The sequence below is a fragment of the Podarcis filfolensis genome (genome assembly GCF_964270895.1).
Source record: "Podarcis filfolensis genome assembly, chromosome: 12".
Lineage (NCBI taxonomy): Eukaryota > Metazoa > Chordata > Lepidosauria > Squamata > Lacertidae > Podarcis > Podarcis filfolensis.
Window position 1 is genome coordinate 21,067,831 of NC_139614.1, and position 26,066 is coordinate 21,093,896.

General features: G+C 41.3%; 2 protein-coding genes across 6 annotated transcripts; one reads left to right on the forward strand and one right to left on the reverse strand.

Moving 5' to 3' along the window:
- The first annotated feature begins 16 nt into the window (after positions 1–16).
- Positions 17–4,234, forward strand: DPH3 (diphthamide biosynthesis 3). The gene is made up of 3 exons (XM_083578393.1): positions 17–260; positions 868–942; positions 2,738–4,234. Exons 1-3 carry the CDS (start codon positions 153–155, stop codon positions 2,801–2,803), a joined length of 249 nt encoding a protein of 82 aa, XP_083434519.1. The 5' UTR covers positions 17–152; the 3' UTR covers positions 2,804–4,234.
- A 367-nt stretch (positions 4,235–4,601) lies between these two features.
- GALNT15 (polypeptide N-acetylgalactosaminyltransferase 15) lies at positions 4,602–24,094 on the reverse strand. 5 transcript variants are annotated; one of them, XR_014540124.1, is made up of 10 exons: positions 22,864–24,094; positions 19,626–19,792; positions 18,537–18,741; positions 12,534–12,701; positions 12,218–12,335; positions 11,483–11,677; positions 10,748–10,874; positions 9,251–9,352; positions 7,697–7,837; positions 4,602–7,150 (listed from the first exon to the last, which is right to left on the reverse strand). XR_014540124.1 is itself a non-coding variant. In XM_083578014.1 (10 exons), the coding sequence occupies exons 1-10, from the start codon at positions 23,412–23,414 to the stop codon at positions 7,016–7,018; spliced, it is 1,914 nt and encodes a 637-aa protein (XP_083434140.1). In that variant the 5' UTR covers positions 23,415–24,092; the 3' UTR covers positions 4,602–7,015. The 5 variants fall into 5 exon arrangements, 2 of the variants coding, with proteins under 2 accessions (XP_083434140.1, XP_083434141.1); XR_014540125.1 differs by having other exon boundaries at positions 9,251–9,371; positions 10,743–10,874; XM_083578014.1 differs by having other exon boundaries at positions 10,743–10,874; positions 22,864–24,092.
- Between the last annotated feature and the right edge of the window lie 1,972 nt (positions 24,095–26,066).

The window sequence follows — 26,066 nt, forward strand, 5'->3', positions numbered from 1 at the left end:
TTCTTCCTGACAGCCGATTGGTGCAGCGAGCCTGTGTGGCGTCAACCCGGGACAAAGATGGCGGCGTGCAGTTTTTTTCCCGTTTCCAGCGGCACCCGGTCGGCGTTAGTAGAAAGCTGCTCATCGGGGAGACGGTAAATCCGGTCTGAGGCATGTCTGTTTTCCACGACGAAGTGGAGATCGAGGACTTCGAGTTCGATGAGGAGACGGAGACCTACAGCTACCCATGTCCCTGCGGGGACCGGTTCCTCATCACGCGGGTAAGCGGAGTGGGGTGCGCACGCGTGTATTCTGAATTCAGAAGTACCTCCATACATAGAGAGAATTCAGAAGTACCTCCATACATAGGGAGAAGGTTTGGATCTGGCGTTATTGACGGGACTGTTTCCTCTGAGAGTGTACAGGGAACAGAGAGTGTACAGGGTACAGGAACCCTGGCAGAGGGCCTTCTCGGTAGTGGCACCCGCCCTGTGGAACGCCCTCCCACCAGATGTCAAAGAGAACAACTACCAGACTTTTAGAAGACATCTGAAGGCAGCCCTGTTTAGGGAAGCTTTAAATGTTTGATGCATTACTGTACAGTATTTTAATATTTTGTTGGAAGCTGCCCAGAGTGGCTGGGGAAGCCCAGCCAGATGGGCGGGGTATAAATATTAAATTATTATTATTATTACTCCTGCTTCTACCCTTCATTTTCTTCTACATGGCTCTCTACTCTGCCTCTTGGATCTTACTAGCCTTTGCCAAGAAGGTTGAATTGTGCTGATACTCATTATCACAAACAAGGAAGTGCTCGTCTCCTTCAAGAATGACTGATTACTGCTTTGCCCTGTCCAGGCGATGATAGACTCTTGTGTGTCATTGCAGGAGGATCTGGAGAATGGTGAAGATGTAGCCACCTGTCCAAGCTGCTCACTCATAGTAAAAGTCATCTACGATAAGGTGAGAAGTCGGCTGGGGCACCTGAGGTGCTTGTCCTCATAAATATGTCCTTGTAAATGTGTACATAAGAAGCTGCCTTATCCTGAGCCAAACCAATGGCCCATCTAGCTCATTGTCAGCAGTGACTGGCTGTGGCACTCCTGAATTTCTGATGTGAGTCTCTGTCATCCCTTCCTAGAGATGCCAGGGATTGAAGCGGGGACCTTCTGCATGCAAAGCAGATGCTCTACCAGTGAGCTACGGCCTTTCCCTATACACTTCTTTATGAATTTATTCTTGTTCTTCATGTAAAGTACTGGAGAATTATAGTAAACCATGCTATAGGAACAGTTAAAGCTTTGAGGCAACAAATGCACAGGTTTCATGTTTCATGCTGTCAGGATATGTTCTCTGTTCCCATTTGGCTTGTTCTAAACCAGGGTGGATAAAAAGCAATGATTTAAAAAATAAGAATAAAAAAAATCGGATTTTTTAAAAATCTAAATCAATTTTTTTAATTTAAATTTGATTTTTAAAATAAAATGCTTTTGGAGGAAAAATCTTTCTAATCATAGTTTTCTGTTTAAGTTACATTATAGTCCAAAGGCTATTCATCAGGAAATAAGGATTTGTTTTTCGTTTTTCATGTGTGCTGAAACTCAGTCTAAGGGGTTTTTTTAATGTTTAACCACATCAGTTAACAAACATGGATATACATATGCTGTAATGTTATCATTTTAGTTAAATAAATTGTTTAAATTGTTATTAAGGAAATGATTATTTTTCTCCTTCCAATAAAGTACAGCAGAAAAGTTGTCCAAATATAAACAACTACCTTATTAAACCTCACAATAATTTCATAATTATCTGTCTATGTATTTCTAATAGTATAACCAAATCAGTAATTTTTGATATAACTGTAAAAACTACTCTGAAAATTTATTATTCCAAAAATGAAACCTTTATCTGGTTGTAAATATTAAGATTATACCAGCAGGAATGTCTTTCTGTAAAAAAAATGATTTGAATCAAGTCTTACTGACTAGTGATTTAAATTGTGATTTAAATCGTGGTTTAAATCAATTTGATTTAAATCAAATCCACCCTGTTCTAGACTGCTGTTCTCATTTAAGTCCTGTTGATTTCAGTGGGAACTAAGTGTAATTAAGTTGGTTTGGATCTAAAAGGGTCGTCATATTTCAAAAAATAAAAACCAGGACACCCTGAAAGTTGTAGAACTTTTTAAAGGAAGACCCAAAGTGGTTCAGCTTATTTTTTTCACAAAAACGCCAAAAAATGTTATTTCCACCCTGCCCCCAATTGACTTTCCATGATCCAGGAAAAAGCAGTACCTAGAAATCCCCCCCAAACGTCAATTCTGCCTTTGAAATCACGAATGTATGGAAGCGCTAGGACCCATACACCTGATGACATCTGATTGTGTTCACCAGCCATCAGAACTGATTTAACACTTGAGCCTGCAGGGCTTTCCCTTCCTTTCCTCGTCTCGGCAGTTTCCCATGCACACCCAAAATCTGCTCTAACGGGTTGGGAGATCAGATTTTGCGGGAGGAGGACTACAGTGGGAAGTAGAAGAAGAGGATGTCTAATTGCATGAGACTCGTGTGACACTTGTTATCACCCATTATTTTCAGTTTTCACCTTCTGAGACATCCATGCACTTGGCGAAATAATTTGCTTGCAAAATGTAATTGTAATCATTTTGGGAGACCACAAATTCAGCATGAATTTTAGACAAGGGTGGCAGTGACTGCTGAGAAAATGTATGACACCTATTTTTTAATATCTATTTTAGGAACAGTTTATGTGTGGCGAAGAAGTCTCTGCACCACCAACAAACAAAGAACTGGTTAAATGCTGATGATCGCTTGATGAACTTTGCTGTTCCTGGAAAATTTGGGCAGAAAGATGCAAGCACGCCTGTTCTGAAGAGACTCTGCATATAGCAAATTGCTCTTTCTCATCAGCTTCATCAGTAGTTTGAGAAAAAGAAATGATGTGTCAAAAAAAATCATGTATTTGTGTGCATAAGTTCTTTATATATTTAAATACGTGGAATATTCTTCCACATGTGAGATTGAAAAGGGTGACAGTCCACAATACATGAAAGTGTTAAAAGTGCTTGTTGCACTTCTCGGACAATGGATTCTTCTATGTAGTGTACAGAACAAGCTGCTAGATCCTATAACATGAGCAAGAAGACTATGCTGTGTTTTTTTTAAAAGAGGGGGGTTCTGTATTAGAGGCTAAATTTGTTAAAGTCAAGCTTATACCAGTTGTCTTGATGATCTTTTGTTTTCTGCAAAGCTGCATCATGCTAAATTCTCTTGTCTTGCCATACTGAATAGCTTACAATGACGTTTCTATTTTTCTTAGTGGGTTGCTGTAAGCAAATGTAACCCCAGACCTGGTATTTCCAAATATGGAGCCCAATCTTTCTGTACAGCAGGTATGTGGAATCTGTGGCTCTTTAGGTGTTGCTGAACTACAACTCCCATCACCTTTGGCCATTGCTCACACTAGCTAGGGCTGATGGGAATTGTAATCCATCAACATCGGGAGGGCCACAGGTTCCCTGTACCTGTTTTCAGTTGGCTTGCCTTAATTCTGTTTAAACTTATATAAACTATTAATTCTTATATATGCCACATCAGCTAGCCTCCCTAGAGAGAGATCCCGTTACTGCTACCTTGTTATATTTGTATCTATAATCCTCATCACTGCCTTACTGACTTGGTTTGTGAGTGGACTTTTCAGTTGGGCTTGCAGTTTCAGGATGTGAGATTTTGGTGACACTTTCCGTGTATTTATTACATTGATTCTGAGTTGGAAAATATCTACCCTGGTGACTTCAATCTGTTTTTCCTGAATTCCTGTAAGTGCACCTAAATATCAGGTTTTAAATGATTAGATGTCCCGTCCACACAACTGCAAATCCTTCAGGCTTACAGTTTAATATTTAAATTCCTAATCTTGGAGCTGTGGACAGGCACACACTGATTTCATTTTTACTGTTTTCCACTAATAATCCAGTAGCGGAGTTACAAGAATCTTTAGAATCAAGCAATCTATTTAACTTGCAACTGCGCAGAATGACATTGTGCATTTGTAAGACTTTGAGATCTCCTTTCTGACTTGTCATCAATCAAATATGTTTCTTTGCTGTTAATTCCATTTGTTAACAGCAGTTGCTTTTGGCGGCCAATAGGTGGCACTGAAAGTTTGTAGACTGATATATTTTTAAAGTACCAATACATCTGAAAAGTAAAAAATATTTATTTTGCATTTTGAATGAACTTGCTATTCTTCAGTTGTTTTAATATTTCTGCTTTAATGTGATGGATTTGTGTAGAAAAGGAGGTTTTACAAAACATTATACTTTCTGCTCCAGCTATAAAATTAAGGATCTTGTCCATTAGAATAGTTTTTGCACCATTTGACCCTTGAATATCACAGTGGCAGAACTACTGAGTACCGACTTTGATTTTCTGATTGCTTTGTTGGCAGTAAACGTGAGGCAAGCTTGGGAATCTCATCTAATACACTATGGTTATTTTAAAAATCACTTTAATATTGAAATACATAGGAGTTGTTCTGTTTTGTGAAACCCATGCTAGACTAGAATGGCCTTTGTTTTTGTTTTGTATTTTTGTCCCCCCCCCCCATTTCATTTGGTTTAATTCCAACAAATCATTTAAACCATATGAATATATATCAACTAGCTCCACAGCCTGTTTTACGCATTGCACAAAGCAGGCATTGCTTATGAAAGGTTCATGGCAGCAACCAAAGGTTTCATCCCTGAAGGTGTCTCAACACTGATGCCCTTCAGAAACATAAAAGGTATGATGCCTGCTTGACCTTAGAAATAACCTCCTCCAACTGATGGCCTCCTGATGTTTTGGACTGTTAACTTCCAGCAACTCCAGCCCCAGTATGACTGTGTTGGATGGAGCTGATGGAAGTTGTATAGAATGGCCTTTGTTTATCTGGTTTGCAGATATACCCATGAGACCCAAAGTGTGGCAATCCCTGCATTAGACCTAGTCTTGCCCTCTGCAGCAGCAGAGAACTAGACTCTCCACTCTTTCATGTGTCAACTCATGAGGTATTTGAAGAACGCTGTTTTGTCGTCCTCCGTCTTTTCGTTATGGTTTCCACACAGAAGTTGCTTGAAAGCCTCAGGCAGCAGCTTGGAGGCAGCACAACCTTATGTTTAAATGAAAAGTGCCTGTGGCACTGTCTACAAGTGAAACTCCCCAGAGCACCTCTGCACATAGATGCTGCCGTATGGAGGTTTGTTTGCATTGGTTTCCTTGTGGATGCCATAATGTGTGAGCTGTCATTTGTGGGACCAGGCTTTCCCCACCATAGATGCGTAGTTAGACTGACCAGATAAATTTTGGCCTGCCCTGCAAAAGCATAGAAGCCTGCCCGGAAAAGCGGATTTTTCACTTTGATTGCTCTCACTTCCCAAGCTGACGAGCAAATTCTCTCTGAATCTCTACAGGGTTCTTAATCTAAGAAGTTCCAAAGCTAAAGACTGCAATAGCGCAGACTTCAGATGTTGGTACATTTTTGAGAAAACATTTTAGAAGTCGGTGAAATACGTTGATATATTCAGTGATCTGAACCAGTTCAGTTCTGTCAGTATGCTACCAAAATTAAAAGTTCTTCTCAGAGGAGGATTTGTCAGCCTGCCAAGTTAAGCCAAACTTCGTTCAGCAGTTCTCTTTGCCAGCCCCACACAGATCGTGAAAGACCACCCAAATGTAGAATTTCCACTCAGGAGAGTCTAGTTTTCCTTGCTCACTGTTTTTTTCTTTAAAAAGGAAAAGTAGTCGTGCTGTGTCCTTGGTTCTTTTCCATACCAAACAAAGCAGGAGCGTATTTTGTCATTTTGGTTTCGCCCCTCCCTTTCACTGGCTCGAGACAGCATTTTCGTCATCACCTGCAAAAATAGGGCTTTACTTTTGATAAATTAACCAAAGACGATATGCAATCCATGATGTGAACAGTACAAGCATTCTGCAGGTTCCCTTGAACTCCCATTATGGAGTAAATGGGGACATATTTGCCACACACTACAATATATGCTTAAATCTGAAATCGTCTTATGCATTTGAATTAATTTAGATTTACATCAGCATAAAAACTTTCCCAGACATTTGGCTTTGGTGTTTGACATTGACCTGGCAAAGCTATGACCACAATCTTCCCACATCTAAGTATTTGGACATGATTTCTCCCACTGTGTTCCTTGGGCTCAGTGGCAAACAAAGACTAACATGAGAAAATTCGCTTGGGGCAAATTTTCAGGTGGTCTGTTCCATTCCTTATAGAAGCTGGGCTTTAAGTGTGGGGCCCCCACCCTTTGGAATGTCTTCTGTAAAACATTACATAAGCACTGTATTTAGTCTTTCAGCATCTGCTGAAGATCTTCCTCTTTCAACAAGCCTTTTAAGTACATACCTTTGTCCTGTTATGCATCTGTGTTGGAATTGTTTTAATTGTTTTTATATACAGAATTGTTTTTAGATGGTCATTTAAAGAACCCTTTGCAGTAATTTTCAATATATTGATCAGGAATGTTTGTTTAGCTCGTGGGGCCTCCACTTGAGTCATACTGATGCTCTTCAGAAAAGATTTTTTCCAGTTTCAAGAAGAATAGTTTTAACCTACTTTTCATAAATTATACAACACACTAAATTAAACACGTGCCTTCTGGCAGTTTGTTCCATAAGAGTCATTGAAAGAAAAATATCTCAGTATCTTGCATCTGTGTAGCTGGTCTTTATGATATCTTTCCATATTGCCCAGTGAAGCATTCTGTGCAACCTGAAAGCAGCATAAACAAAAGTCATTTCATCTCTTCTGTATCTCCTGTTTCCTGGAATCAACCCAGCATTCACTGCTATACCAAAACACTGGTAAATTTTTGGTGTGAATGCACGACTTAGGCATCTGCTATGTTGTCCATTTTTTGTTCAAAGAAAACATACTCAGCTCCCTTTTCTTGCACCTTGGAATCAAATGGATGAAACGATAATGGGGTTCAGGGAGGTCTTCATAGTCATCTCTTATCTACATGGTATGAATGATCAAATCGCCACATCAGATTGGCCTCCTTGTTACATTTCTGTAGACAAAGGTCTGTCTTCATGGCCCCAATGCACTTACCGGAAAGAATATGGACAATCATTCCATTCTGCACATGAACAAAGACCAAATAACGTTAGGCTTATCATCAACACTATTTATCAGTCACGTCAAATCACTATCTTGTGTTTTGTTTTCAATTATGATATTTCTACTCTATCATATATGAACTGATCTCGGGGCACAGTGTGGCATAAAACAATGGTCAATACAATAAAACAATAGCGTAAGCACCTTGTTGTATTTCTACATGATTGCCAGAGTCCCAAAGAAATGTCGGAATTGCTCTTAATGGATTTGCGGTGGTTTGTAGTTCGTTGGCCTGTTTCACTGCTGATTGGTTGGTGTGGTCAAGCCATACACCCTATCACTCCTGGGATGAGGGCATATTCTCACACCTACTCAAACATCAGGTTGAAAAAGGCCATCCCAGTTTTGATCTGTGCAGCATTCCTTTGTCTAGTTTGGGACACATAGTTTACATGCAGTCAATGACAGGATTGTGGCATAAAAACAAGTGTTTGCAAACCTCCAGATGCCTTGACCCATCAAGCTATTTTTGCTAGTATAGCCTTGAGCCAAACTTGCCACATACCTCTTTCATATCCCAGTGCTGTGAGCTGTTTTCCATCTTTTTCGTACAGTTTTGAAGGACAACTTTTTCATGCTCAACATCAAAGCAAAGCTGGGGCATGGAACCAAAACAGATTTCCTTCATGCCATTGTATTCAACGTGCTAAGGAAGCAAAAGAACAACACAACTGGAGAATGGGGTGGGGGGAAAGCTAAAAGACATAATTTCCTGTTTGTGCTTTCTAAAAAAGGGACCAAATGAAAGAAGGAAATGGCTTTTTTTGCACATGGCACCCAAGCCAATAAGAAAGTGATGAGATGTTCCCCTTTGGGGTGTGAGATGTGGGCTAGGCCAACCAAAACCTGAAGCCAGGAACACACTAGCTTAGACAAAAGGTGATGTAAGGGGTTGGAGAAGCCATAGGTGCTAATCTCGGCCACTAAGATAGCAAAATTTTGTGGGGGTTTGTTTTTAACCAGCCACAAACTAGCACAAAACAAAGGGAGATTTAGCAGCAAGTCATCCACTTCTAAGCTACTTGTCTTACACTGACTGATTTTGCAGCTTAATGTGGTGGTACAGGTTAACTTCTCATAGAATAATGGCGAGAGCTGGGGAAAGACTCGAGCCGCAAGCTTAACCAGCCTATGGTAGTAACTTTAGGTGAATCACTCTCATGCATTTCACATTATTGACCATTGACAACTCTCCATTCTTTTCAGCTCCACGTATGTCTCTGCCTGCTTCCCAGTCTCCTTAATCTACAGTACTTTATATGATTATATCTGGGCCTTCGTCTGAGTCTTCCTTCCAATTTCCCTTCATTTATTTCTTGGACTCGCACTACGTTTCTGAAACTGTTCCCTATAATGTTTTTATCACCTTTTTTCACACTTTGAAGGAGTTCCTCTCCTACAATCCTCTCCAGTGTTGCTTCCTTAACATTCTTTTCTATGTAACACATGTTGTTGTTATTTGTTTCTGGTGACTGATTGGGTTGTGAATGGCCAAAATGGCCCCAAGGTGTGGAAATACCAAAATAAAAGCAGCCCAATGTGGAAGGAGTGTGCTCAGTTACAGAGAAATGCTGGCTGACTTATTGAGGAAGGTGTGAGAGAATTGAAATGTAGTGGTCAGTATCATAAACAGCAGCACTCCACACTGCAACTTTTTGCTGTAATCCCAGTCTGTATCCTGCTCTTCAGCTGACAAAGTCTCCTAGAAAAGCTAATACAGGATCACTGCAATCCACAACGTATCATTGCAACCATAAAAGAGGCAGTGATGACAACAGGCTTTGTCTTTCTCTCCAGCTCACCAGGTGGTTGGTTCTACTGGCTTTTGTGAGGGGAGAATTGGCCCAGTTCCAGTTAGTGAAGCAGCAACTGTTGAAGGCCATGTTTGCAATCTTCCTTCAGGTGGATTCAGAATTCACATTTACAAATGCCTATAAAGAATCCCATTCGGCTAAATGAGGCCAGGAATACCTTTGAAAGGCCCCCATCTTGGAGCCTTTTTCTGAAGCAGGGATCTAACTTGATATAATTGTGTGCATGCTTTGAAAACTCAAATTACCTGGTTAATATTGTCACTACAAGGAGACAGTGCAAGACAGCTGCCACCAGCATCCTGTTGAGATCTGTACTCTGCACAGAGTCCAACCCCAGTATTGTACAGCTGTAAATAAATATTGATACTGAAATAAAGCAAAAACTATGAGTTAAAAAGAAATTTATTTCCCCTTTACATTTATCATTTTTGTCTGTGTTTGTGCATCAGTTTTACAATCCAATTTGTGTGTGTGTGTGTGTGTGTGTGTGTGTGTGTGTGTGTGTGTGTCTACAGTATTCATAAGTAAGCCCTATAGCCTTCAATGGGACTTACCGCCAGGTAAGTATGTATAGGATTGTAGATTTCATGTACATTTTTTTTCAAAGTCATAACATACCAAGGCAAGTTTAAATAAGTTCATATAATAAGGACTGAAGAGAATCATTTGTGTTTTAACATAAATAATAAGAGTGTGCATTACATTCAGATGAATCCCAAACTGAATCAGGGTGCCTTGGAAGGCTTTATTTATATGGCATCAGGTGTAGGACAGGTGGGTGTGGCATGGCTTCATGGGCCAAATGAGAAGACCTAGTGGGCCTATTTTGGTTCACAGGCCAGAAGTGCCAGACCACAGTGGTAGTTGATGTACCCGCTAATGTTTTGTGGGCAATTTGTGGTTGATGCACACCTCTAAACATAGTGTGCAATTAGCTTTTTTCAAAATTAGAGAGGCACAGTGGAATCTCATTTCAAACATGGAAATTTAACAAAGTAGTATTGCATTTTAATTCTTGAGATTGAAATTATTAGCCTTCTCAATGCCGTATTTTTGTGTCCAAAACCTGATTATGTTTCCACCTCTTAGCATAATGTCTGATGTTTCATCTGCTCTCTTTAAGAATGCAATCCCAAACATCATACACATGTCTGCTCTGAAGTAAGCCCTGTTGTGTTCAGTAGAACTTACTCCCAGGAAAGCGTGTACAGAATGGCAGTCTCACAATTTCACTTAGGCTGCAATCTGGTATGACAGCTATGAACAGGGCTTCATCAACTTGGAGCAAATGGCTTCATACTTTTGTATCATCTAGTGATTTTCCTCTGGATGAGTACCATTGAATTCAGAATACCATTGACCTTAGTGGGGCTCATCTTTAAATAGCATTACACTGAAAAATTCAACTGCTGAAAAATTCTAATTAGCAATATGCATGCATGGCAATGACTGATGTAGTGCTGTTTTCCATTGATGGGGGGTGGAGCTGATTAGGGGTGTGCCTGCACTATTTTGTGTCCTGTCTGTCTTTCTGCTCTTTTAGATGTGGTAGCCAATTTATGTTACGCTGCATCTCCATGGCAGCCACTCATGGCACTTTCTCAAAAATTTAAAGGGGTCCACTGGCCTCAAAGTTTTGGCAACCCCTACTTTACATAAATAATAGCACTAAAAAGTTCAGTTGCCAGAACGTTTGATTTAATAATGAGCCTCAACAGCAGTATAGATTTCACTTGCCTTGCCTGAAAATCTTGGTCCATGTTGTAGTGGGTATAGTTCAGGATACACATCTGAGATAAACCATTGGAAACTTTTGCAGCCCAGTCTCTTTTGCAGTAGAACACGCTCTGTGCAGTTCAGCTTCTCAGTCTGTGGAGAGTACATAGAATAGTTTACAAAGTTATTAAACACCCTTATATATATTTGAATATCTGCATTAGTAATTCACACTGCATTGTAGTTTATTTCTACCATTCATTGAACACAAGTTAACATTACTGTTATTGTTCATATAATTATGAAAACTCAGCTTCTTTTATCAATTAAACACACACAAATATCTGGCGCGAATCTACACTGGTCGGTTATAACGTTAAAAATGTGTTATAAAAATGTGACACCAGAGGGCACTGCAGAGCAGCGATCCATCTGCAATGGGAAATTGCACTGAGAGCTATATAACTTTTTTATAGCTTTTAATAGTGTTTTTACATATCAGTGTAGATCCAGCCTTGGTCTTAAAAATCATGTACTGGTAAATGGAACAAATCATGTAAAAGGAACCATATTCTGGGAACATTTATTCTACAGAAGTTTCTTTAAAGTAAATGGGAAAGAAATGAAGGGAAGCAAAAGAAAGTAGGAAAGAACAAAGGAGCATGGAAAGGAGTTGCCAAAATTTGAAAGGTGCAATTTTTGTAGAATGTAATCTTTTAAGTTGGCTCTCCCTCAAGAGCAACCACTTCTGAGGAATTTACCTTCTTAATTAAGCGCGCCATGTTGTCTTGTTGGTAAAAGAGATCTTTAAATGAACCCAGCCAGGTCTCAGCTATCTGGATTTTGTTCCTCTCTACAGCTTCTTCAGCAGGAAAGTTGTATGGTATGCCTGTTCGATAGACATGTCCCACCCGGGAGCATGGAAGGATTTCTACAGAGCCACCACAGAGCCAGGCCTGAAACAGAAGTGAAGTTTTGTTTTCGTTTTCGATTTAACATGATCCTGCCTTGGCATGGATGTAAACAGAGGTGCCGAGTTCCGTCCAACATTGGGGGAGCCCGCTGTGCTGTAGCTGCCACGAGACCCGACAATACCCACCACTGCTGCCAAGAGTATATTTCGTGTTCAGCAATGCCCTTTAAGCCCCATGCTTAGCTGAAAGAAGATGGTGACAGGAAGCCAGTGATCCCTGGGCACTTTCCCTTCAGTCCATCCTTTCAGTAAATAGCCATGCATTCCAAGTAGCCATTTTGTGTTACGATTGCCCTACAGCAGTTATTCTGCGTTATGCCATGCGCTTGTGCGAGATCGTGGCCCCAAACGATGTGCTTTTTCTGCAGCTTTTTGCAGCTTTTAGGGCGCCACACAAGACTACCACGGCCCTCAAAATGGCTGCCATGCTGTCACGCAAAAAAAGAGAGGGATGCCCCATTTTCCTCACGACTGTTGAGGGGTATGTCATATCAAAAGAGATGTATTTATCACAAGTGCTTACCTTTATAGATAACTCAAGATTTTCAGCTCCCCACGGGGTCATGTCAGAATCATAACCCCCTGTATTTTGGAAATAATGTCGGTCCACTGCCACTACTATTCCGGGTATTGCTGGACTCCTAGAGAATGTTTAAATGTGTTAGATTTATTTCATTTCAATTTTTAATATATTATTCTGCTGGATTTCCTAATGCATAGAGAAGTAGCATAGCACAAAGAAATGCCTTAAAAGCCTCAAAATAATAGTCAGAAAATATACGACCACCGCCCCAGCAGCTGATTCTTAGAGGTAACAGCAGTAGGTGGTGAACCATTACCTGATGGGACTGATGGGAGACTGTCGTACCTTCTTTTCGAGTTCTGGCAGTGGCTTCCAATGGAAATCTAATTTCCAGTCAAAAACACCTCTTTGCAGGCCCGCAGAGGGATAATACTCAAAGGTCTTCCAGTCAATGACATCGATGACAGGGGAGACAATCCGTCTTCTGGAAAGAGACAAACGTCCTGTTCGTTTTTACGGATAATTTGCAAAACTTGCTGAAAGTGTGCGAGAGGAAGATAGCAGCCTCAGGGGAACCCCCTGGGTTTCTTGAAGCGCAACAAATCTTTAAGAAAAATAATCCAGGGTAGAGGGGAAAAGGGATTTGTTGTTACTTTTTTTAAGCCAACAGTTGTGCATGAAATGTAACTACTGTTCATGAATATTTTTTAAAGCAATCGTAGCAAAAATGCTACAACTTAATGATTGACCATTGGGCAACAAAACAAATTGTATTTGAAAAGCATTGAGAGTTGTATATAAAGTTAGTGCTACTCAGAGAAGACCCGCTGAAATAGACAGACATGATGAAGGACCATTAATTTCATTGGGTCTGTTCTGAGTAGCACTTAGCTGGATACAACCCTGAGACTGTAGGAAGAAATAGTTCAGTGGATATCATACAACCTTCTTCTGCTTTTTTGGGGGAGTTATGCAAAGCACACACAGTACTGGCTCCTCTTTTTGTTGTTAAAAAGTGTGGCATTAACTGTAACAACTTCATGGTGAGTACCAGAACCTATTTTTCTAGGGGGGGGGGAGCACTAAATTACAGATTTAAAATGTTCTTATGAAGATATTGCTACAAAAATAGTAAGAGTGCCAGATTCCCATGGTTTATAGCTATGAAAGGATTGTAAGTTTTAAGGATGAATTGTCAAGAAAGGAATGGAAAATGAATGTATTTTAATCTTTCTCTCTGTATGTCATTTGCCAAATTCCCAAAGAGTCAATGTGATAGCGTAGCTGGAACAATGTTTAAGCTAGAGGGGGAAATGTACGTTATTAAATCTTCTGGTTGTAAATCAGCATGATCCTATGGAAATGAAATGAACACAAAACAAATTTACACCAGTTAAGATTCAAAGTCCAGTCTGGCTACAAATGATTATGGATTTTTACAGAGCAAAACCAAAAGTGTGTGTGTGAGAGAGAAATTACAGAATCAAAGGGCCATAATGAATAATAAAATTAGCTGTGGTATCTTACCTCTTGTTTGTACTTAAGTGCTTCTTTTGAAAGCATCTGTTTTTGTCATAATCGCAGAAGAATATAATCTTTTCACAGTGAATTTACTACAAAGGCATCCATTTCCAAAAGAAAATAAGAAGAAAGTTGGCAGGTGCTTCTTAAATTCCTTTCATTTTTATTTATTTTTTGCTTCAAAATTGGCAGGCAATCAACAGCTCCTCAACACTTTGAAATGGAGCATAAATTACTGGCAAGTATCTGCTAATGTTACTCTATAGACCCAGGCAGTGTGGGGGGGACCCTAAACCCCCCCCCCATCTCAAAATGCCTTAGCAACACTGGTTCCAGGCAACTGAGCTGGGAGTCTGGATCATGAGGGACTGTTTGCTTTGGAATATGTCAGGAGTGGGAACCTGTGACCCTCCAGATGTCTTTGGACTACAAGTTTCAGCAGCGCAGGGAGCATGTGAAATGGTCAGGTATTTTGGCAGTGGTAGCCCAGCAACATGGAAGTTCATTAAAAACCCCCAAAAACAAGGGTTTTTTTTGTTTTTTGAAGAAAAATTATTGGCAATGAAATGACTTCCCCTGTTTATAAATAAGCATGAACATTGTGCATTATTCTTAGAGGTTTAATATAAATATTGAAGTTAATTATGGTAATTCATCTATTTTTAAGCTTAAATAAACTTTAATCGTTTTTGTTGTTGATTTATACAACACTCTAAAAAGGACAGCGAACATGCCCCAATAAATCATATCTGTTGTCCTCAATTTGTTTTTCAAAATAGATTTTCTCATATGGCTCTGGTATGTATATTGTTAAAACCAGATGCAGCTCGTAGTTTGGGCAGACTGACCACATCCTTTGGAACCCACAAAAAGCTGAAGTTTCGTAGGATCTCTTTTTGCATAGGGACACATTCCAAAGAAATGCCAAACATATGCAAACAAAAACAAAAGCTGGGCAGCATTAAAAATTTCTCCCCCTTCCACCCAAAAAAGGAAAGGAGAGGCCTTGAACCTCAGCAGATGCCAAAACACATTTTATGAATATACTGTACTTAAATAGCCCAGGGCATTTTGACAAGTATCTTTGTCAGGGGGAGACAATTGAGAGTTCTACAGTATTTAAAAAAAAGTGCTTCCAAAATGTTTTAGATGAAACAGCACCTGCTCAAGTCAGAGACTGTTAAGTTGTGGGTGAACATATCAGACGACACAGCGATTCTTCAAACAGCTCTCGTTTATTCGCAGGCCAGAACAGAACTGAGCTGAAGGGTTCAGCCAGCCTGCTTATATAGAGCTCCACTAGAACGCAACAGTAACCATTTTCTGTAACTATCCAATCACTGAATGTCACTTTCAATCCCTTATTTGCATATGTGGACCTGAGTGAAAACTATCTACAGTATCCTCCTGTTGGCCCAGGGTGAGAACTTCAGTACATAACAGAGACAGATGGACCAAAAAAAGTAGTACCTTTGTTCTTGAACTTAATCTGTTCCGCGAGTCTGTTCGATTCCCAAAACTGTTCGAAAACCAAGGCGCAGCTTCCAATTGGCTGCAGGAAGCTCCTGCAGCTAATCAGAACCCATGTCAGACATTCGGCTTCCAAAAAACGTTCGCAAACCTGAACACTTACTTCCAGGTTTGTGGCGTTCGGGAGCCGATTTGTTCGACAATTAAGCTGTTGCAGAACCAAGGTACCACTGCACAGCACTCCAGGATTTCTATCCACCCCTTGGATAGGCCATGCCATAGGTCACGGACTGGTTGGACACAGAGGAATGGTGGGAGGAACCAGCTGGGTGATCACTTGGGGGGGAAGCTCAGAGCCTGGGGATTGGTGGTGGGACAATGAAGAGGCAGGAGAATGGGAGGTGCAGGTTTCAGAAGCTGAAGAGGTGACAGGGCTCAGAGAGCTGGGAGAGTCTGTGGCAGAATCAGAAGCATGAAAAGCAGAAGCTGCAACAGAAGAATAGGATGAGTGAGGCCAGAGGCAGAGATGAGTCAGGCTGGTGAAAAGTCACAGGGATTCCATTCTGGTACACAATGGTACCTCGGGTTACAGACGCTTCAGGTTACAGACTCCGCTAACCCAGAAATAGTACCTCAGATTAAGAACTTTGCTTCAGGATGAGAACAAAAATTGCATGGCGGCGGTGCAGCGGCAGCGGGAGGCCTCATTAGCTAAAGTGGTACCTCAGGTTAAGAACAGTTTCAGGTTAAGAACGGACCTCCAGAACGAATTAAGGTCTTAACCTGAGGTACCACTGTATCAGAATGGAAACGCAGGCTGTTGCCCTGTCCTAATACTCAGCTAGGAGTTTTCCATTGTTCAGAGGACAACAACGGGGCACTCTTCATTCTCTCCAAAGATGCAGCCGCGCTTGGAAACCTTGCAAGGGGTAGGTGGCAGACTGAAAAAGACAACTGATATGGCTCTTTGTCAACCTCCCAAACTTAACACATCAGTGATGGTGTTTGCCGGCTTCCCAGCTGAGCCTCAAGCACAGAAATGCAGCAGGTACCAGCCGGATGCCTTCCATCCTTCTTGAACCCATTTCACCAGTCTCCCAGGCCTGACACTCGACTGGGAGATGTGTGGCCTTTCTGGACCAGACAATGGAAAAAAATATTTTAAAGTTAACAGGTCAAGCAATGTAGGCACTCCATGCTTACCTCCTGAACTGTCTCTCGGGATATTGTAAAGAAGCAGAAGCACGAACAAATTGTGTCTAACAAGTGTATAACATGAGGAAGCTATTTTTTTTTGCTGCTTTTTCTTTTCTGCTCTAGCAGTGTCTCGCGTGTGAACTAATGCATTCTTTCAGAAATTCTGAGGCTGTTTGCTTATGAATGTTTCATAAGCCTTGGAAATGCGAGATCTAAAAGATGATGATGCAACAAGTCTGCAATTTTGTTTCCCCCAAAATGCTAATTGGACAAAAGTCGGAGCTCCTGCTGGATTCATGTTCTGCATTAATATCATTGCGCATACAATCTGGTAACATTTATTATGCTAATTAATTTTGTTAATATATTATTCGGTTTCCCATTCTATAGTGTGCCTGTACAGTATGGAATTATTACTGAGCATAATGTATGTGCGTGTGCAGGGTGGGTGGGTGTGTTTTGCTTGTCAAGAAGCTTCCCAAGTTCTTTAAAATTTTATCAGCCCTCTGAACACCAAATGCAGCCAAGCACCTCACATCTCCAGGCACTGTAATTTGAAATGAGTGAATACTAGATGTAGAAAACAATTTTTTTAAAAGACATATATGTGGCCTGCAACAAAATGTTGCAGCATGGAGTTCTCCTGTTCAGTGTTCCAGCCAACCATGCCCTCCACCATCATATTCCATTCCATTTCCCCTTCCAGCTGTGTTTCTGCTACCTCCTCAACAGCCAGCCAGCATTCCATGACCACTGAACAGATGCTTGGTCCTCAATAGTCCCCCCATTTTAGTTCCCCCCCTTAAGATTTTTTTGTACTTATTCAAACCTAAGGGTCTCCCCTAGTCTGATGGCCCTTCTGTTTTGAGCATTTTGGCTCTATAAGCAACGGTGCTCATGTCTGAACATCGGAAACAGAAGGAATGGCAGTCAGGGAAGAGAGCAGAACTTAAGGCAGAGGGCAGAATGCAATGTAATACAGTGGTACCTCGGGTTACATACGCTTCAGGTTACAGACTCCGCTAACCCAGAAATAGTACCTCGGGTTAAGAACTTTGCTTCAGGATGAGAACAGAAATCGTGCTCCAGCGGTGCAGCAGCAGCAGGAGGCCCCATTAGTTAAAGTGGTGCTTCAGGTTAAGAACAGTTTCAGGTTAAGAACGGATCTCCGGAACAAATTAAGTACTTAACCTGAGGTACCACTGTAAAGGAAACTGGAGGTTGCCAAGCCCAGGTTTCTCTTAGGAGACTAACGAGGGGCACTTTCAGAGGAGAATCACTGGGATTGGTTCTCAGTTGAGTTTTGAAATGGGAAGCAAACCTAGTTTGAGAAAAAACAGCCAGAGGGGTATGTGTAGAGGAAAATTGGCAGGCCAGGGTAGATTTAAGCAAATCTCCCCTCCTCTCCCATGTTTGATGCAGTGTGCCTCTTAATACCAGTTGAGGGATCGCGCAGGCAGGGATCTGGTTGACCTGTGTGAGAACAGAGCGCTGGACTCAATGGGCCTTAGGCTTGATCTAGCAGGGCTCTCCTTCAGCACCTCCAAGTGTCCCTATTTTCCAGGTACAGTCCCAGATTTATAGAAGCCATCCTGGTTTCTGATTTGATCCCGGAATGCCCCCCTTTTCCTTAGGACGTCCCTACTTTCATCGGAGAAATGTTGGGCTGGGATGGAGTTATGCAACCCCTGAGCCAAGCAGATAAGTAACTATACAACCTTTAGAAGATATCTGAAGGCAGCCCTGCATAGTTTTATTATGTTTTTATATAGGTTGGAACCCAGTCAGATGGGCGGCGTATAAATAATAATAATAAAGTTGTTATTATGGAACAGGATGTCCCTAATTCTATCGGAGAAATGTTGGGGAGTGTGTGCTTCATGCCCCATGCTTCTGCATTCCTGTTATCTCAGTAAATGTTGATTGGGAAATGCATGTTTACCAAGACAATGCCTAGTTCCACCCACAGGTCAACCGCTGTCAATGTTGGTTTGGGTATTTGTCAGTAGCTTATGAAAACCTGAGCTTTTATGATCAGCATCAGTCATTCCGCCACGGCAACCCTCTAGGCTGCAACCATTGTCCCCTAACAATGGACCAAGACAACAGGAGGAGAGATGCAGTCATTTACCTGTCGCTGGCTAGTCTGTCCAAGAGAGGCTCCAGCCAACCTCTGTGACACTCGCAGTGGGAGTCCATGAAGACCACAACGTCCCCTGTGGCTCGGGCAGCACCAAGCATGCGGCCTCGGGCGACCCCCAGCCTTTTGTTGCTCCGAATCAATTTCACACCTGCCAGCTTAGAGATGTAGTCACTCAGGGATGACTTCAGAAATCCTGCCATTAAAATAGCAATGGTTTGAATTTTAGTGCAGAGTTTGAAGATGTCTCTCTAAGAACCAAGCTTGCAATGTTTCCAGAGGCTAGCTTTTCTTTTTTTTTCTCTGACCCAGAAATCTACAGAATCGGAAGAAAACAAAGCACAGAAGAGCTTTATTTAATGTCTAGGCCTGCCGGTCTGCCTGTTTGTCTACCTCTCTGTCTTACCAATTTCTATTATCGTTTCCTTGGTTGTTGGACTAATTCATACATGGATTTGGATTTCATATCCCGCTTTATCACTACCCTAAGGAATCTCAAAGCGCCTCACATTCTCCTTTCCCTTCCTCCCCCACAACAAACACTCTGTGAGGTGAGGCTGAGAGACTTCAGAGAAGTGTGACTGGCCCAAGGTCACCCAGCAGCTGCATGTGGAGCAGCGGGGAATCGAACCCGGTTCACCAGATTACGAGTCCACTGCTCTTAACCACTACACCACACTGGCTCCCTACACCACACATGCCTGTACCTCACTGTTAGCAGCAAATCACTATACAAAATATATGATATGCAACTGAGAGTTTGAACTGCCTTCACTGAAGAAATAAAATGGAAGCTTCAGAGGGTGGGAAGGTTGGACATTTGTCAAGGCACCTAGAACCACACGAGGCTCATCTCCCTAGCAGTGCTACTCTGCACAGAATATCCAAATTCTTCTTGGGGTGTGGGGGTGTCCATGGACACTACAATTAAATGAAATAAGTAAAAGAAGTTAATGTGAATTTTAAAGGACTGAACACACCAAACCATTCCTCTGCTTATCCAACATGACCCCGTTAATACCGTGTTCTGCAGACATCTGTTAGGAACAGTCTGGCTGTGGGAGCGAAAAAAGGATCTACCTTGCTCACTCAGGTCATCTACAAGGATGATTTCTTTGAGAAAGTCCTTCGGGGCTGTATCCAAGACACTGTGCACTGTTCTCAAGAGAGTAGACCAGGCTTCATCATGGAAGCAGATAATGACACTTGCTGTAGGCCGACTGAGGCTGGGTTCTTGCTTCAAGCACCTGTGTAAAGGACAAAATGTAAACACTGAAAATTACTATTATTATTTTAAATTCACTGTTAAATACAGCCCTACAAATTACATGGAACCAGGCTTGTGCCTGGCTATCTTACCTTATACATACACATACTTTATTAACTAAAAATTTCAGTACTTCAATCTTTCAGTAGGACATCCAGTTTCATAAACTCTCACAACTGAGACAGTATGCACAATGCAAGGTAAAATAAAGCAGACATAGGTTATGTTGTTGTCAAGCCAAGTAATGCTTAGGAATTAGGTCTGACAACAAGGGTCTTGGCAAAATCAGAGGAAGTCAGCATCTTGTTTATTAATAAAATCCATGAAGATATACCAAGTTTCCAAGTTTTGACCCTCTAGCCAGTCTATTGTGTTCTATCAATTTCTCCTCCACAGCTAATCTCCAGATTCTACTTCACCAACCCTGTAGAGCACAACTCCCATCATCCCTGGCCACTGGTCCTGCTAGCTAGGGATCATGGGAGTTGTAGTCCAACAACATCTGGGGACCCTATTGCATATATTAATATTGCACAGCTTGAAGCAACAGGACGAATAAAAATGGACTCCTCTTGGATATGTCCAGACCAAAATATGGTTCCAAAGCTTCACTAACAGAACTTTCTTCAGACAGACACAAAAACAAATATTGATACATCCAAATTGTTGCATAAAGAATCTGCACAAGCTCAGATTCTTAGCAATATAAAATTACTCCAAACAGACCTAAAATCAATGGTCTTTTGGTTTAGCTATAACTCTATACATGCCCTGGAACAACTGTGCTAAACCGGAAGTGTGTGGGGTTTTTTTTGTTTGTTTGTTTCAGGCATCAGTGCTGACCCCAGCATGTGCCAGCCAAGCAGAAAATGCCTGCATCTGCCTAATTAAATCCTTAGAATCCAATGCCATATGTAATGCAAAGACAGCTATAACGCTGCCATTATTCACCTGCCTTGTGAGTGAATGGATGCCAACCAGCAAGTTATATATTGCTTTAATTAAAACAAGTGACTGTTTTCAATTTCCTGTAAAAATCAACGCTTATCCTCTTTCATTTAGGACAATATCACCTTATTAAAATAAGATTTCATGGGTGGAGATGCCCTTGTGGCTCTGCTCTAGCCCTGTGATGTGAAAATTGGCTCGTATGACTCAGAACAACCTGTGAGAACTCATGGAAGGTACATGGCCATGTGCATGTATGCTCTGTTGCAGCAGTAGAGCTGATAAAACCCACAATCTGCTGCTTCTTACCTAATGTTAGGGATGGTCTTGCATTTTGCCATCCTTCTTTCAGTTACTGAAAACACTATAGACTATCATCACCAAACTTTATTATGGTCCAGAGACCCAACAAATCGTTACAAAGCAATACACAATTCATACAGCCTATCTCCAGGTTAAACAAGCATTTCGTTCAGAATATAGAGATCATTGGTTCTTGCAACCACCAATAAAAACTTGGCCACTGCTAATGTTCTAGCATTTGTCCAGTCTTCCAATAGGAACCTGACATAGTGAGCCTCTGATTTTCCCGGGAAAGGTACCAGCAAGGGTAATATCAGTTCAGCCCTAGCTTGCTCATATTTTGCACAGTGCAACAAAATATGTTTTATGGAATTGATGTCTTGAGGAAACGAGCAAAGTCTGTCCTGGTAGGGAACTCCTCTCAACACTGCAGAAGGAAAGATGTTTAGTCTGGTTTTGGTGAAAAGCCTTCAATAATTTGGTACTGTAGAATATAGTTGATACAGCAGTCAAAGGTATCACATTTTGAGATAACTTAGAAGAAAAACCTTTTCAAAAATATTGTATGACCGTTACAGGTATCAGTGGTTTGGGGAATCTGGGCTTCTTGGTTTCTTCCCATTTGAGTTTTCTCTGACAGTGTTCTTGCAACTTAAAAAGTTTGCATGAAATGGTTCTTAAAAGGTATCAGTTTATCTGTTTTGTTTTCCCAACTTTCACATATTGTGCCAGTTCCACCATGAAATCCTTAATTGTGGCATTACAGAACTTAATAAGGATTATATATGGTGCATACAATCCTTCAACTGTTTTGCATAATACGTTTACTAAGTAGCCGTATTGCTTATAAACCAAGGATTCCTGCGGGGGAATTAAATACATCGTAAAACCGGATTATAAACTGTTTAAACAATATCTCAGTGTACTTCCTGTACAAGTGTCATTTAGTACTAGAATAAACTCATTTCATCTTCTATATGAGGTGGATGTCATGAGCATACACCTTGGCCACTCAGATCTATAGTTACTGGTTGCTAGAGGCAAGAAAGAACTACCTCTGAAATTATGCACCTGCTATTAAAAAAAGTGTTTTTCTTCAAATGTTCTGCCATTCCCACATTTCCCAGTAGAGGCCACCACCCACCTTATTAAACAACAAAACTGCACACTCAGATTTAAAACTTGTTATGCACCTGGTTGAAGGAGTACCATTCCTTCAATTGCTAAAGAAAGTGGAACAGAAGCAGCTGTGGTGAATTTTTTAACTTTCCCCAAACAGTGTGTTGCTCATTCCCTTGTGTCTGAATTGGTATATCCAAGGTGACATATCAGAAGCAATAAGATTTGCCAGTATTATGTAAGGGTCAGAAAAGAGAATAAAAAATAAAAACATCACAGTGTATCAATGAATTACATTCCACAGTTGCTCTTAAATTTGTTTTTGCTTGTTATGGATGATGCGACAAAATGTCAGCTGTTTTCTTCCAAGTTTTATATTGTTCATTCTGGGTGACACTTGCTGCCACAAACCCCATTCTAATCTAGGGAATGTTTTTAATGTTTGATGTTTTATCTTATTTTTTTATATTCTGTTAGGAGCCTCCCAGAGTGGGCGGGGTATAAATAATAAATTATTATTATTAAACACACACACACGGGGGGGGCCCTCTGTTTTGGGGGCGGGGGGGGGGGACAAATCTCACGCTGAGATAAAAGAGATCTGCATTCCAGAGAGGGGCGAAAGAATTTTTGTTTCTTGAGAACTGGAAAGGTCAAGGTTAATTAGGAAGCTTTACTTACAAAGAATGCCGTACCTCAGGTAGCTCCCTGTGCAGAGGGATCTGTTTGCTGAGCGCTTCATTAAACCCATAAGTTTCCAGGCCACCTATTGCCAGCTGACTTGCCTCAGTCCTTTCTCCACCCAGCAGAGGAAGAGACTTCAGCAGGAACTCGGGTCCTCGCACCTGTTTGCTCTCCTCTTGCCTTCTAATTTGCTGCCCGACCATTCGGTATCCTTTCCTGGTTCTGCTGTGGTTTCTCTTGGCTGTGAGTGACCCTACAGCCACCAAGAGCTCATCCTCCTTTAGGGAGATGAAAGGCGACAGCCCCTCCAGGGGCAAATGCTGCTGGCTGTCCTCCTGAGCATCTAAGATCTCTTGAGTTTCGCCGAAATCCACATGGTATCCTTCTTTAGGGACAGACCTTGCAGGCTGGGGTATCCTCTCCTTGTTCAGATCTTTGACGGATGGGTTCAGCAATGTTACCATCATCAGCAAAAAGGCCAGCACCAGCACCAGCAAGAGGAACTGCAGTTTCTGTGGCCCATATCTGCATCTTGTCCTTGGGTACATAGTTTCAGTAGCAAAGTCACACGGATTGTCATGTTAAAAGCCAGTCACACATGCCTCGTGGAGCAGTTGTCTGCTTTCATTGCAACCCCTTGGGGTACCAGCCTTGGATATTACCGGTGATGCTTCATTCCTTTACTTGCAAATAAAATCCTAGCTCTTCAAATGGCTATATTTACTTGGGAAGGAGACTTCACAGATTAGATGGATTCGCTGAGCAAAAGAATGATCTCTTGTCATTGTACAGAGTTCCAGTTTTGTTGCTGTTTGTGGGGAAAATGTGACGAGTCGGCCAAAAAGTCCATTAAAAAGTATCTTAAAAGTTGAACTGATTTCCTTCTAATTCTGAAAGAAGGGGAAAAAACAACAACTCCAAATGGTCTTGATGGTTTTCTTCCACGGGTTGGCTGCAACAGCAGAAATAAACTCCAAATGTTGTCAGAGATGCAGAGGAAAAGGACTTTCTGTTGAAAGCAGAGTTGACAGTTTTGCCTTCCTCTCCTCTGATGCTTCGAGATCAATTGATGCAAACTACCCGGGCTCAGTTTCACACATAAGTACACACTTTGCCAGACATAACAGAGCAGTGTGTGTGTGTGTGTGTGTGTGTGTGTGTGTGTGTTTTTCTTGGTCCTAATGCCCTCACTGTTCTTCACCTATCAAATCAGATCCTTGCAAGCAATAGAATCAGGAGGGGGTGGGGGAGATCTTGAAGCTGAAAACCAATCAGGATGTACAACTCATTATGCTCATTCAGAATTTCCTTCCTAAACAAGGGAGTGTCTGTTGTAAAAAAGAAAAAAGGCACATTTTGTTCCAGGAGCTGAGAATGTTTTTGATGCATTACTACACTATCAAAGAATCATGAAAATAAAACAGGCTGTTGGAGGAACTCATTCTGGATTTGTTTGGTATTTCATTTATATCCGGCCCTTCCTTCTCAGGAGGCCAAGGCAGCAAAGATCCCTCCCTTTATGATTGCACAACACCCCTGTAAGGTAGGTTAGAATGAGAGCTGGTGACTGGCTATCACCCAACAAGCTTAAAAAGCTGCGTGAGGATTTGTGACTAGAACTCCCCAGCTCTAATTTAATGGCTACACTATTCCTTGAAAAAAAAAACTGTTAAAAGGATAATTGATTCTGCTCTGAAGGTTTGCAGAGCAGATATTTCTATATGGAGCCAGGTTACGGGGTATAGACATGCAAGTGCATAATGTGATTGAAAAAATAATCAGAAAGTTGCTAGTGCAAGTATCTATTCCACAGACTACAAAAAGAACAATAACTGCCTTAATTAATGTTGCCACTCAAACCCTGACCTCTGCGTGCAGGTAATATGATTTGAGCCACAGAGGGAGGGAGTCTATAATAGTAGAAATGCTATTATTGCTAATACAGTAATACTAATAATGGAACCCTGATACCCCTGGAGCATCCGGGGCATAGAGATCAGCAGTTCAATCCTATACATGTCTCCTCCGAAGTAAGACCAATTGCATCCATGGGACTTGCTCCTATTAAGCATAGGATTGGGTGAATAGGTCCGTTTTGGTCCATCTAAGTTCAGTTCCTCTCTAGTCCAACAAGTGTCAAAATGTCATTTTCGTTCTGGAATGCTATTTTGTGGCACTAAAGGGGGAAGGGCGGAGAATCACTTTATCCCAGCATCAACCACTTAAAGAGCCATCACCTTCAAAAATATGGTAAACATTCTCAGGTTTCTTCATTCTCACAAGTATACTCATTCTCATAAACACATTTTTATTTATTTTTTACATTTTAAAATTTACAAATGATGGGCACAGCGGATCAAGAATGTTCACCTGGGTGTTCTTGTGCTCAGCCGAGAATAAAACAAATCTATATAAACCATGTGGTTGTCGATACGAATTCTAAGGGTTCTGGGTGGCTCTGTAATGCAATTATTCCCTCGTTCTTCCCACAGCACCATGATGAATATTTTGGAACTTGGAAACTGTAATTTATTTGCTGTGGTCGCTGCTATTTGGTGTGTTTGGCATGATTTACTGCTCGGGAGCTTCAAAGGCATTTTCTAGTAGTGTGTTAATAATAAATTAGAACAGAATTGCTCAGAACACAATGTCTGATGTTATCGGAGCTCAATGTTCAGAACTCTTGATGACTCACAAGGATTTTAGCACCGACTGTATGATTAAAAGTACATTTGCAGCCTTGGTGGGAGAAGGAGAGGAGGCTTATTATGTGTGACTGGAATTTTACTTAGCGACGTTTTGCCTAATAAGAGAGGCAGACTATGTTAACATCTAAAAACGATGGAATTAAGGGGGATTAATTGCATCGCAATTGCTTATATTCCTCACTGTCGGTTTCCGTGTTGGGCACATCCACAAAACGGGAAGGAGAAGCCAGGATTGATTAACAGGCTCTTCTACTGACTGATAGGCTTTGACTGCAGGCTTCAAGTCACATCTGTACTTGGCAGTGCGGTGGCTGTTATGTATTCAGTGGTCTGTGTTTGCCTGAGTTTGAGTCTGGACTAAGGATTCTGAGCTCCTGTGTTCTGATTTGATACATGATGTCCAGTCACAGAACATTTCAGGATTTGGGCCTCTGCCATTGGCCCTTGAACTCTTGAGTCGTGATTCGCAGCTTGGAAGTTTAGACAACCAAT